Source organism: Phyllostomus hastatus, unplaced genomic scaffold (assembly GCF_019186645.2).
Source record: "Phyllostomus hastatus isolate PE091 unplaced genomic scaffold, TTU_PhHast_1.1 phas_contig_137, whole genome shotgun sequence".
Lineage (NCBI taxonomy): Eukaryota > Metazoa > Chordata > Mammalia > Chiroptera > Phyllostomidae > Phyllostomus > Phyllostomus hastatus.
The window spans coordinates 15297931-15312112 of record NW_025333583.1 but is presented as its reverse complement, the minus strand read 5'-3'; the positions used below and the strand labels follow the sequence as shown (position 1 = coordinate 15312112).

General features: G+C 38.8%; 1 protein-coding gene across 7 annotated transcripts in view; it reads left to right on the top strand.

Moving 5' to 3' along the window:
- UNC80 (unc-80 homolog, NALCN channel complex subunit) overlaps positions 1-14182 on the top strand; it is a 182892-nt gene that overhangs the window by 70398 nt on the left and 98312 nt on the right. For all 7 annotated transcript variants that reach the window (XM_045854721.1, XM_045854712.1, XM_045854711.1 and 4 more), the window contains exons 23-25: positions 5449-5661; positions 8669-8804; positions 11938-12071. In XM_045854721.1, coding sequence (XP_045710677.1) covers positions 5449-5661; positions 8669-8804; positions 11938-12071 — 483 coding nt within the window. The remainder of the gene's footprint in view (positions 1-5448; positions 5662-8668; positions 8805-11937; positions 12072-14182) is intronic.

The window sequence follows — 14182 nt, the reverse complement described above, 5'->3', positions numbered from 1 at the left end:
TTAGTGGACCAAGAATACCAGCCTCATCTGTCAGCAAGTTAGAAATGCCATTATTTAGGCTGCGCAGCAGGTCTGCTGAATCCGAATCTCTGGGGAGGGGCCAAAGAGTCTATTTTATCCGTATTCCAAAGGGACCCTTCTGCATTCTCAAGTTTGAAGATTTGAGAAGTATTAGTTAAAGTATTCCTCCAGAAAAGATTTTTGTTTCTTTTTCCAAGCACCCGGAAATATCACCAATGTAAGAACATTTTTTAAACTATATTTTTTAGGGAAAGGAGCATGGAAGTAATGTCCAGTCTAGTCCAAACTTATATGAGAATATAGGACTTTGATTAAGAATTCTAAAAGACTTCCTCCCTCCCTCCCTTTCCCTCTCTCTATCTGTATTTCTGTCTCTGTCTCTCTCTTCCTCTCTGTCTCCCTATCTCTATCTGTCTCTATTTCCATCTCTATCTCTACTCCATCTTTGTCTCTATCTCTACTCTGTCTCTACTCTCTCTCTCTCTATCTCTGCCTCCATCTCTATCTCTGCCTCCATCATTTTCTCTGTCTCTATCTATCTCTAGCCTATTTCTATCTCTCTCCTATCTCTCTCTCCTACCCAGAGCCAAGGGTAGGCAGTCAGTAAGCCCACTTCTGTAGAACAGATCTTTTCATTTTTCATCCAGTGAGGGTTGCTGCTACCAAGGATCTTGGCTTTACGTAGGACTGTGTTACCTGACCGACTCCACTTGGGCATAGACGTTTAACTTGTGGCCCCTTGAAAACCCATGCTGTCGTCCTTCTCTCTAATTAGCAGAAACTCTTGAGGTAAATGTCCCCACAGCAGCTCAAACCCTTCCTCTCACCGCCACCCCAGAATGCTGCTTCCTTATAATTTCGGCTCTTCACTGGTCTGTTATCTCATATTAGAAGCGAAAGCAAAAACATAATGAAGAAAGTTTAAGATATTTCATCCAGTATTTTAAGTGTCTGAATCAAAAGAAGTTTGTCTTCACACTTAATCCATCTTATTTGTCAGAAATAGAAGTCCTCACTTGGTTTTTAAAAATTCTTACCCAAAATATTTGCATGATCTGAGTAAGTGTGAAAATGACTAGCCATCCAGACTGTGCTCTAAACAGCACTTCCTGCCAGTAGCCTGACAACTGCATCATTTCAGTTGCCCCCAGCTACTGCCGCAGTGACAGGAGCAGAGACAACCCGTCAGTTCCTTAATTATCTCAGGCAGGCGGAGAATCGATACAGGCTGAGTCATAAGCACTGACTTGCAAGCACATGCCCTCCAGCCAACTAGGTTTCAATGCACAGTAGAACCCACAATAACTGCCTATCCCCACTGGTTTTAACTAAATAGATATCCTGCGCCAGACAGAGCTTTATATGTTTTGGTAAGGCAATAAAAAAAAATTATGTAATTCCCCGGGGGCCAACATAAAATATTCATTCTTTGAAAAGTTAGTTCCTGCCCAGTGTTGTTATGTGAGTGTTCAGGATCAGTCCGGGTTTCTTCTCACATAATAAGTTTAGCTATAGTCCCAGAGGAAAAGGAATGTATGCAATTATAATCTTCAATTAACCACTGAATCGTGGTAACAAGATTTTATAGGTCCCCAGGCAAAATGAAGCACAGCTGTTTGAATTAGTATTCCAATTCTCTGCTTCACTTTCATAAAGGAAACATTCAATATACATAATGATCTTATAAAAGGCAGGAAAAAGTGACAAAGTCAAGGAGAAGTAGCCTGAGACTTGAAGTTTCCTAGCTGTGGAATGTTAGAGAAATCCAAACCGCATAAAGGTGTGACATTTTGTAATTTTAACGAGACAACTGTGTAGCCGTTGCAGAGAACACCTCATATAAGATTTGAATCACATGAAATTGTCAGTAGTCAACGATGTTTGACCTTCAAACTCAGGAATCCCATACGGTTCTGCCTAACATTTTGTCTTGCCAGTTAAAACGGATTCTTGCTTGTCTGGGACCTATGAGAAGGTGATGTGGCAGACATGTTCATCAGGAAGAAGGAATTTAAATATGCCTGTTTTCTTCCAGGACCATCGGCAAAATTCTCTGTGGTGTGCCAGTGGTGTCGAATTTTGTGTAGATGTTCACTTTTAACCATGCCTCTGATACTCTGTGGTTCTTTTCAGCCATGCAGCATTTTCCCGATTCATTTCTCTCCATTTGTGCTGTTTTTCTCTGTGATGTGAGTCCATCCCTATCCATTCTGTCATGCCTCCATTTTTTGCTGCTGCTTCAGATTGCACTGACCCGTAAGAGGTAAGCTCCAGCATAAGAGAAAAAAAAAAATGGAAGAATCCTTTTCCATGGTACCCTATAACCCTACTTCTAAAATCAGTACTTTCTGAACTACACTTTGAAAGATGCAACAGATACAATTCCCCATGACCATACCCACACTAGAATGCCTTGAAAGCTTTTCACATGCACAGTGAAGTCTGCACTTGTTCCTAAGTATTTTCTGCACATTAAAGTCCTTAGCTTTGTACCTGAACACCTCCTCCAGTTGTCTGTAGAGTAATATGCATGTGACAGTCCCTCAGAAATTGGTATTATTTACTGCCATCTTGACAGTAAGATTCCCAAGCCTGTTTTCGTCCACCAGGCTCATGAGGATTATAAATAAATAAATAAAGCAGGCAGTGACATTTCCAAATGTCACTGGGTTTTGCAATTTACATGGATGAAATTCATCAGACAAGAACTTACCCTCCCCTAAATGTTGTGCTGTAGAGTTAATGGGAATTATTTCCATATTGATCTCAATTCCATTTCCAAGCATAGATTAGAATGTCCTAGAGCCAATGGCTGATAATATCTAAGTTTTGTCATAGGGTTTTGGGAGCAGATAATTGAAATTGCTTTCCATTCAAACTGCCTTGACTTTCCTAAGGAAATAAAGCTTTTTTTTTTTTTTTCTAAACAAGGCAAGCCAAAATATATAGGTAGCTACAGAGCCCAGTTTGGGTTGTTCATTCATTTGTTGTTAATCCTCTCAGTGCCATCTAATAGTTAAGGGCAATAAGAGGATCTTCTGCTGGATACCTGTGAGTGAGGCTAGGTTTCCCCCTTGCTGACCCTGAAGGAGCTGGAATTCATCACATAATGCCCTTTCCAGCAGTGTTGTTTCTGTCTTCCTGTCATTAAACAATGAATCTCATTGCTTTGTGTTGGAATGTGTCAAAATGTGGGAGGCTAAGAATGAATTGTATCACTCGCCTTGCCCTACAGACTGGCATTCATTTTTAGAGACAGATGTTTATGCCTTTACAAGAGACAGATTAGCATATCTGAGACATTTGATAAAATAGATATTTAATCCAAGAAAACAGTGCAGATATTTAGTCTGTATGTAAAGACACCACAATATTGATGAAGTTTGATGCAGAAAAGTCATTTGACCCTTTGCAATCACAAGTCTGTATCCCTGTGACCTGCTACCAAATTTAGGCACCCACACAGTTGATGATGGAGTCTCATCATTAGTGTCCATTGTTTATTAATGATAGATTCTCACCATTAGTGTTCATCTTGAATTCTGCTTTTTCACATAAGTTTACTTTGTATGTTCTGGCAATTCATCATAAGCTTTGTAAAACTGTTTGTTTATAAATATATTTCAATTGGAATTCTTCTTGGCTTTATTTAAGTTGTAGACAATGACAAAATGCTTAACAGTCTAACTTACTTGAATCATCCTGTGTATTTGAGATACTATAGTAGTCGAAAGTATGAAGTAACCAACCAAAGTACGAAGTGGGCCACAGAAGGAAGGGATTAAGGAAGACCTCTTAGAGAAAGTAACTAAATGGGACCTTGAAAGTGGGGATTTGCCAGATGGAAAAGGGGTTTCAAGGCTCTGCAAGCCATGGGAACAACAAATGGAAAGGTCTGGGGTGTCGTATTTGGGAGACTGTTACCAGTGTGACATAATTGGATGACAGACTACTTGAGGTAGGAAAAGAACCAAATAACAAAGACTTGGTATCTTTTCTATTTTATGAGTGAGGTGAGTAGAGTCAGTAATAGATTTTAAAGGGGAAACTGATGTGATCATATATTTGTGTTCAAGAAAAATAACATTACTTGACATTAATGTCTCATTTTTAAGCAGTGACTTCCTACATGCATTCTAAAAATCATCTAGATTTCTAAGAGTACAAGTTAAAACTATGTAGACACCAGAGAGAAACTAGCATAGCCCCAGGAATCAGAGAGACCGGGATTGAATCCTATGACCACCCCTTCTCAGCTATGTGACAATGGAAAAATTATACTGCATTTTGAAAAAATATTTAAATGAAAATATTTCTAGATTATAGAGTTATGATAATTAAGAATAATAATTCATAAAATAATTATCATGTAATTGATACTCTATTAGCCCCTATTTTAACATTATGGATCAATGCATAACACTGTTACTTGAAGAAAAACGTTTCAATTTGAAAACCTGTGATTACTAAGCAACCTATGATTGTCAGGTAACTCTGAGGTCATGGCTAACATTGTGATGTATTTGATTAAAATTGGCACAAGTCAAAATACCCATTAAATGTCAATGTATGTATTTTTGTGACCTGTTGACCTTCTATGGGAAACTTAACATCCCTTCCCATATTAAAAAAATTTTTTCAGCTTATAAAGAGTTTAGTAGATATATGATCCTTAATAGTTTCTGGGTAACAACTGAAAGTTGTTCTTTTATTTTTTCAAGCACATCTTGATGTGACAAGATAGAGCCACATTTGCAATTTTCTGAAATGCCCAGGTTTTTATTTATCAATTAAATAATTTCCTCTTTATCAAACATTCTCAGTTAAAGCCCTGCTTATTTAAGTAGACTTGGTCTGTTATCCATGACAGAGTAACTCAACAAAATCTAGTAAGCACTTCCTTTTCTTACTGGCCAAAATACTGTGGAGCAGTTGTATTTTTTTGGAGCATGTGGGTGGTCATAGATTATAGATTATTGTTGGAACAAAGTCATTGTTGACACCCTTGGTTAGCGTGAGACTAGCCCTCAAAACTGATGATTTGTTTGCTTCCTGTTAAAATTTTTGCTTTAAAAAAGTCTTCATATTTAAAAACTTATTAAAAGGTATCTCACTCTCATACTCAAATCCCTGGCTGCCTCCTAACTATGCAAAAAGAGTCATGAAATTACTCGAGATTCTGCAAAAGGAGAAAAATAAACACAGAAACCTACTTAAAATGTCTAATTCTTCCATATCCAAATTTGCCTTCATGGGTTCATTTTCCATATTCCCCACTACTGTGTTAAGCACACTAACACTACCCAGGGAAATACAGCTCCACTGAATCAGAAACTGAAATAAGCTAAGAGTGCATACGAATTCCCTTTAAGGTCAACTTATTGCTCATTAATCCCACATTATTCTTTCCTTAACAACCCCACTCAGGAAGCTCCTGTGGTAGCCAGAGCAGCACTGTTCCTGGAGTGTGCCCGGTTTGTCCACCGCTGCAACCGCGGCAACTGGCCAGAGTGGATGAAAGGCCATCACGTGAACATCACCAAGAAGGGCCTGTCCAGGGGACGGTCTCCCATCGTGGGCAACAAGCGGAACCAGAAGCTGCAGTGGAACGCGGCCAAGCTCTTCTACCAATGGGGAGACGTGAGCTTTTGATTTTCCTCTATAAAAATGAGGGTGCTTGTGCGAAGTGAAGATGTTTTGTGTTGGTGTTTGTGTGTTTTTGAGACAATGTATTAAGAACATTTCAGGGGAAAATAATCTTAATTCATTTAATCCTCCCAGTAAATCTACGAAGTTAGACATTATTATCCCTTCTATCTCCTTCCCTGGTCCTTGCTTCCTTCCTGTCTATAACTGTGTTTTCCCAGGATATCTTCTCATTTCTTCCTGCATGATTTCCCCAGGGTTACATTTATTGCTGTGTTTTCAAATGTTGATTGCATGCCAGCAGCACGGACTTCTCTATCCATCACACTTCAGACCCCGGGCCAGCACTGCCGATGGCACTAGGGAGGGGTTCGCTGCATACTCAGTCTGACCAAAATAACACTGTGTTCCCGTATAAACACACCTCTTGTCTGCAGCCCTCCTCAAATCTCTATTGTCACTAATGGTTCTCCAATCCTCTAGAATGATATAGCTTTTGAACCTATTCCAAATCTCCTTCCCTTATTGATTTCACCCCCTCCACATCATTAATACCCCTTTGGGTCAGATCTTTGTTATTTCTCATCTGGATCAATAAAGCATGTTCCCATTTGGTCTCCTTCCCACAGGAGACCAAATCCTACACACTGCCAGTAAAATGATCTCCTCTGTACATAGCCCATCGAAAAGCAGAACATTTATACTTATCTCCCAGCCTCCAGACTTGTCCCCTTGATTCATTCTCCAAACTGCTGTTGGAGTGAGGAGGCTAAAATGCAAATCAGACTGTGTTCCCTACCCACTGACATGCTCCAGTGGCCTTTCTCCCTCCCTTGGGATAAAACCGAAATTGCTTAGCCTGGAATATCACTCATTCATTCAAGTCATACCAACATTATAGACAATGAGGTCAAGTGAACTACTGTACAAGCATCTAAAGAACATTTATCTCAATCCTTTGCATCTAAGTGATGTTCACTAATAGTAAGTTATTACATTCACTTTGGAAAGCAGGCTACCTGGTTTGTCTTTGAATTCCTGGTGAACTAGCACAGTGTCCCTTAAATGCATGATAAGGTTTCCCCCCACTCAGAAACAACCTTTTATCATCCTTCAGAAGGTAAAATGAAGTTCAGCCTCAAGAACTGTAGGATCTGGTCCCAATTTACCTTTCCAGCCTTCCAATTTCTGCTCACAAAACCGTGCTTCAGCCAGGTGGCTTGTCAGTCTGTGAACACCCTGTCCTGTGTTTGAATCCCAGTTCACAGCCTGCTGAGTGGCCCTGAGCGAGTCTTTCAGCCTCTCTAACCTTCCCACTTCCCAAACAGGGATCATTCTGTATGGAGATTTATTCTCTACTAGGTCACATTAAACAAAGATTCTGGTGTACGATAATAATTTATTCAATTTTATGTTTTATTTATAACCTAAAAAAATACCTCACTTAGTAAATATCTGATGAATGAGGAAGGGACTAAACATGGCTATAAGGCATTTTTCTAGCCTTGGAAGAGACAGAGAGCTCTAAATTGTTATTTAGACATTTGGTATTATCCCAGAAAGTTCAGTTTTTTTAGCAACCCTTTAACTTTTGTGAATTGGGGATTTCACTTAAGATGTTTATTTTCAGCATCCTGGGAGGACTGATATAGAATCTTTCCCCTTGGGATCTCAACAATAAATTTTTTGGCCCCCTCCAAACTCATATCGTACATCTCGTCCTTTGGAGGGGATCTCTGAAATAGTAGCTTTGGGACAAAGCTCTTTGTTGAGGTGGTGTTTTTGTTTCATTTGCTTAAATCATTTCAGGCTAGTGGCGAAAATTTTAGGGTCTTGTGATGTCTGTTTATACTGCTTTCTTTCTTTGATGTGGTTTTTCTCACTCCTCACTTAATTCTAGAGTTTAAGGAGACCTCTGTGTTTCCAGATCTCCAAGACACTCCTACAACTTGTGTTTTTATTGAAGCATTCTGGACATAACCTTGTATGTCATTTCAAGGAGTGAATATAACTTTTTGCATATCCAGAATTTACTAACTTTTCTGAGTATTTGAAAGGAATGATACAGAGGAAAGAAAAAAACTTAGCTAGAATTTTGTTCTTACTCATTAATGCACTGAGTAACCCAACTGTCAGACTCTAAGTGCAGTGCCTATTTTAGCCTTTTTTCTCTCTTGTCTTCCTATGCTTATGTTTCTTCCACTGTTGCATAAGGTGTATAATTGGAATATAAGAGAAATTAAAGATAGTGTATTTTATCTCTTGTTGTGGGAAGTTCCTTTTGGTAAATCAGACAATAGTGCTTGATGATTCATAGTAACTGGTAGCAAGTATTAGTCTTATGAACACCTTATATGAAACCAATATTATCCATGTGCTGAGTTATGAGAAGTCATGTTACTAATGTTGATGTTAGGTATTCTATCAAAGGAACAGTTAGTATTTCTTACTAATTCATAGAGTATCATGGAGGGGGGCAAAGTCTATTTAAAGAGCCAATAAATGCTTATGTAACAGCAGATCTAAATAAAATTGTGTGTACTAGAGTTTTTGCCAACTTCCACAGTCATTAGCACATCAGTGATATTCTCATAAAATAGCCTAACCAGAAGTACCCTGAGAAGCTGTGACTTCTTATTCTTACTGCAACAAAATCCCTCATTAAGGACTGCATACTCCCTTATGTGAGACCTATAAAATAAATAACTCTTAGGTAAATGAAAATATTTTCACTGAGTAAACAGAAAAAGTTATGAGAGTGTACAAAGGCATCATTCTAGTTTCTACAAGCATGGAGTCTACAGGACCTTGGAGGTAGCACCGATGTCTTCCATCTGTGCGTTTCCACATTGGAAAACATGGTAATAATAACTCTACGGCGTACGGAGGAGGCGTATGCTGGAAATGATTCCCATTAATTCGTTGCTTATGTCCTCTGTAATGGGAGAGCCTACTTTACAGTCTGAAATACTTTCTGCTATTTTTTTTTTCTTCACGGTAGGCAATTGGTGTCCGATTGAATGAGCTGTGCCACGGGGAAAGTGAGAGCCCAGCCAACCTGCTGGGCCTCATTTATGATGAAGAGACCAAAAGGAGACTGAGAAAGGAGGATGAGGAGGAAGACTTTTTAGATGACAGTAAGGAGACTCCCTTTACTACAAGAACCCCTGCTTGTAAGAACCTCTGCTTTAGGAGCACTTAATATTTCTCTTTCCTCCTCCATTTCCTTACCACCTTCCCATGTCTCCCACTGCACCTCTTCCACTGTCCCCTGTGCATTGGATGTGGAGCAGACACGTGAAGCCACATGAAGAAGAGGGCGAGACCCAGAAAGAAGAGCCTATAGACAGGGGCAGAGAACCACGGGCCATATGGAACTTCCATTGTTTTGTAGTTTCCGACTCTCATTGCTATACGAGATTAGAATTAGGGCTCCCTGAGAAAATTAACTTGTGGAATGTTACTGTCCCAGAAAAGGTTTGGTCAGATTTTATATTTTACTATTGCCTTTGGAAATAAAAAATAAAAACATAATTTACACCAAACAAAATTGAACATGACATGCTTCCCAAATTACTAACATATTGTAACTTTTAATCAGAATATATTAGAGCGTTTAACATGAAACTGAAGTATTAAAAGAATCATTGCCCTGGCCAGTGTGGCTTGGTTGGTTGGAGTGTCATCCCATAACCGAAAGGTTGCAGGTTCAATTCCAGGTCACGGTGCAAACCTAATTGCAGGTTAATTACTGGTTTGAGCACATATGATTCCTGGTCCACTGTGTACAAGAGGCAATCAATTGATGACTCTCTCCCATCAATGTTTCTCTCTTTCCCTTTCTCTCCCATGTGAGGATAAATATATGTCCTCGTGTGAGGATAAGTATAAATATATACATATATATATATATGAAGATTCAGATTGTTAGAATTATGAATGTTCTGTACCTAGTTATTTATTAAAATTATAATTGAATCCTATCATAGAAAACTAGAGGCAAAGATCACTGTACATCCCTCTCCAGAACCATTTTGTGCATTTGTGTGTTTCATGCCACACAAACTTGTATGTATGTGTACCACCGCCTTTTATGGAGCATAACATTCCACGGTGACCATGTACTCAGCAGCATTATCTAATGAGAACCGTGAAGCCTTGTCCTCTAGATCTTCCCTCGTGGTTTCAAACCCAAACTCCCTGATTGTCTTCAGGGTTGTCCCTAGTTAAGTCATGCTAGACCTATTACATCTTTATAGTTATGAAATATAAAGACTGCATTTCATGGCTAGAACGTAACATTAGATAGAACTAAATAATAATCAAAGACAATGTATTGTCTTCTTTTCCACTTTCACATCAAGGATTTTTTTTTACAATTTTTTAAATCATTTTGCTCTTTCTCAGTCTTTATCAAATTAGAGAAAATCTTGACTTAATTGGTAATGAAACGCCAAATCCTGGCACCAGGCTTTCAGCATAATGGTGAAAGTTGCCACAATGATTTCCTCACATTCATAGGAGTCTAGACTCTCCTAGAGGATTGTCGCTGATACACAGAAGGACTTGCTAGCTATTGAGTAATCACAAAACCTATTGCAGGCCTGCCAGAAGACACCCCCAAACTGCCCGGTATCTCCCAGGGGTCTTTCAGAAGAGAGAAGAGCTGGAACAATATTAGCTGGATATGTCCTCATAGACCAGAATGATCTTGAATCTCCATGAGAGCACCTGAGTATCATTTACCAGTATGTTATACCTATCACATTAGCTGTTTTGCGAGATCATGCAACTCTTACCCAATGTAATAGGATATGTGAGATGACAGTTATGACAGACCCTGGATGAAGACAAGGCTTATTGTCTATAATAGAGGACTGACAAGAAGAATCTAGATGAGAACCTCAGGAGCAAAAGGACAGATCCATAAGTTTATACTGAATATCTAGTGTTGAATTATTTATTAAAAATAATTGCACATCCAAGCAATTTCAAGAGTCACATAGCCTCCATCACACATGAGATCGGAATGTCTGGTTTCATTCCACTTCCACATCAATATATAGCTCATCTTGTATTTAAAAGATAATTATGGTGCAAACATGTACAGGTCTGGAAATTCTAAAGAGCTTTGTCTCTTTTGTTCTTAAAAAAGAGGCAATGTTCCCAGCCACATACCACTCCTAGAGAGAAAATAATGGTTTTCATGAGGAAACAATAGCCAAACAGCTTCAAAAAGACCATAATTTCCACCTACTGTCAATGTAAACCATGAATTACGTATTCTACTCAATTAAGAAAGCCTAATACATGAGAAGCATTTTAGAGATATTTTTAGGAATGTTGATATGCAATGATATGTTTGCTTGATGACTTGATTCATTCCAAATAGATAACTTTTCTTTTATGAGAGACAGAACTCTACATGGCTTTAGTCTTCTGAACACTGATAACTGATAAGTATATTTTTGCCTCATTTCTGATGACATGTCTTTGACAGTTTTAAATCCTGGGTGTTCAGAAAGTCTTCATGGCATCAATGTAGTCATTGCCTTTAAAGAAAAATCCATTACTTGATCTGTGGTGGATGCAATGTTTTACTCATTCAAAGGCCAGCACATTGTTAGGACAAAGGAGAACACTTGCATACTTCTGATGTAGCTATACCTTAATATGACAGGCTAACTTGTATAAACTGGTGATAGAGGTGTTCAGACATATCTTATCTATGCTACAGAAACATACCTGGACTAGAATGGAAAGAACTTCACTGCCTCCAGAACATCTAGAGAGAGATGTCTCTCATGAAATGAACCAGCAAGATTTTTGTAGTTTCATATGTAGTTCACCACCATGTACACAGTCTAAATCTGATTGAATAGCGGGGTGAAAATCTTACAAAGCTGCTTTCCCATTTCTGCTTTCATTAAAAGGCTTCTTAGTTTAGCAGAGCTGCATTTTATTACTCTATGAGGCTGTAAGGGGAATAATTTAGTTCTTGATTGTCATTTTAATACTCAGGCACTTATTATATTGCAGAATTACAAAATGGAAGAAGAGAGAGGCCTGTTAATACACAGATTATGGTAAAGGGAATAGGTAAAGTGAACATGTATAGGCAACATTCTCATATACACTTTCATTTTGGACATGTTCAGGTAATGTTCTCACATGCAGTTTGATTTTACACATGTGTAGCTTTGTCCATTACACCCTGCCTCCCTTTATTTTAGTTTGTTTAACTTATGAAAGAACTCTTTCATTCCATAGGTACTGTGAACCCCTCTAAATGTGGCTGCCCCTTTGCCTTGAAGATGGCAGCGTGCCAGCTTCTCCTGGAGATTACCACCTTCCTGCGAGAGACCTTTTCTTGCCTGCCCAGACCGCGCACCGAGCCTCTGGTGGTAAGGAGAGCATGCGCATTAATAATCAGGCGACCTGGAGAGGCTAAGACATGTGACTAGTTTTTGAGTGTTCACAATTTCTTTAAATGACCAATGGACAGATGTATCATACAATTTAAAGTTCAACCAAGGGATTTTCATATCTAAAAATAAAATCTCTTGCCTCTAAAAAAATATAACTCTGAAGTTGAACTTGGAATCACGAAAGAAAGCACCACTGGGTAAAATGTTTGATTGATCACTGTCAGTCATGCTAGAAACATCTAAGAACGTGTTGATTTCTTTACACTGCAAACTATGAGTTTTATGGACAGCATATTTTTAGAAACCTCTGACAGATTTTTTTTAATACTAGCAGTTCAGAAATCCACACAGAAATCTGCTTCCAATGGGTTTTCTCATTTAAATTATGAGCAAAAAGACTTCTTTAAGCATGTAGCCTGTTAACATCCCCAAAGGTACATTTTATTCCTGCAGCATTTCTTATGGATGGGCAGAGAAAGACACACATACACAGAAACAGGCACACACAGAAACACACACACACGAAAGCACACAGGCACTCACACACACATACACAACTCTTGTACCATTGGGACTGATTTGTTTAACAGAAGATAGGAACACTACCCGAGAGCCAGTCTTCAACAGAGCACGTGGGGCAGGGATTATTTTCGTCCTCCAGCTCTCTAACAGGGGCTCAGTTTCCAGTGGATCTTTCATTATAGGCATCGTTAAACCAGAGCTAAGGAACTAGACAAGTTCCTTTTTTCCCTTTACCCAAGGCTTACGCTGCTCTACCAGAAACAGTATTACAGTGACTGCCTGTGTGCTTTCATTTAGGGGAATTTTACAGTCGACCAGCTCTCCCGCTTTTCTACCCAAACTCAGCAGGAGCAAGGCCACACCGTAACCCTGGTGGGGCCGGAAGAATTCTCGCTCTGGTTTTCCAGAGCAATGCCTCTGCCTCTGGCCTTCCAGAGCCTGCAAAGCCCCTTTCCTCCCACTCTGACCCATGAAAGGGGTATTTCCAACTTGGAGACATGTATGGGTAAAATATGTTTTTAAGAGAAACACACCTGCATTTGGAATGGGAACTACGTCATTTGGATATTGAAAAAAGCAGTTTCCTCTACTGCTCTTATTTAATTTTATATTAACCTAGGCCTCTAACTTTTTGAATTGTTAACTTTACTATTAGATTGAAGCTACTCCGTAAAATCAAACCAAGACAACCACTAAGCACATGTGTTTGGTTTAAAATCTAGTGTGATAAAATATCTGTAGGAATCCATTGGTGTTATCTTATCAACATTCTAATTATACCAAAGTCTTCATAAAAGCACAGCAGTGTATCTACTTTTAGGTTTTCAGAGTTTTATTGGCCAAATTTATTTTTTAATCAATCACATCTTTTAAAAATTACTCTATAAGCAACAGGCAGACTAGTAGGAAATGCCAAGACATTAAGCTAAAACAGAGCCTGCAGTCATTCGGTCAATGAGAGGCAAGTTGTCACTGTAACCTGGTCTTTAACGAGGCCTCAGAAAACTTTCACTCATTGACTTTTACAACGTAATTGAGAAAGAAGCTTTTTCTCATGTGTAATCTATTTAAATACAGTTGATGGTTAAAAAAAGAAAAACAAAAAATAAAACCTCAAGTCACATTCTAACCTACTGCGGAGAAAGCAATGAGTATCATAAAACAATTTTACTAACATGGGCACTGCAATTGTTTGAAATTGCTTTTTAAGAAATTGTATTAAATGGTGAACGTATCAGGCTAGGCATGAATATCATCAAGATAAAATATTCTGAAGTTTTAACAACACATTTGCTGTAAGCATATTTATAGATCTTTGGAGTTATTTATTAGATCAGTAACATTCTTTTTTAAAGGATTTTATTTATTTACGTTTAGAGAGGGGAAAGGAAAGGAGAAAAACAGGGAGAAAAACATCAGTGTGTGGTTGCCTCTGGTGTGACCCCCACTAGGGACCTGGCCCACAATCCAGGCACATGCCTGGACTGGGAATCCAAGCAGTGAGTGACTCTTTGGTTCACAGGCCTATGCTCAATCCACTGAGCTATACCAGCCAGGGCAGTAAC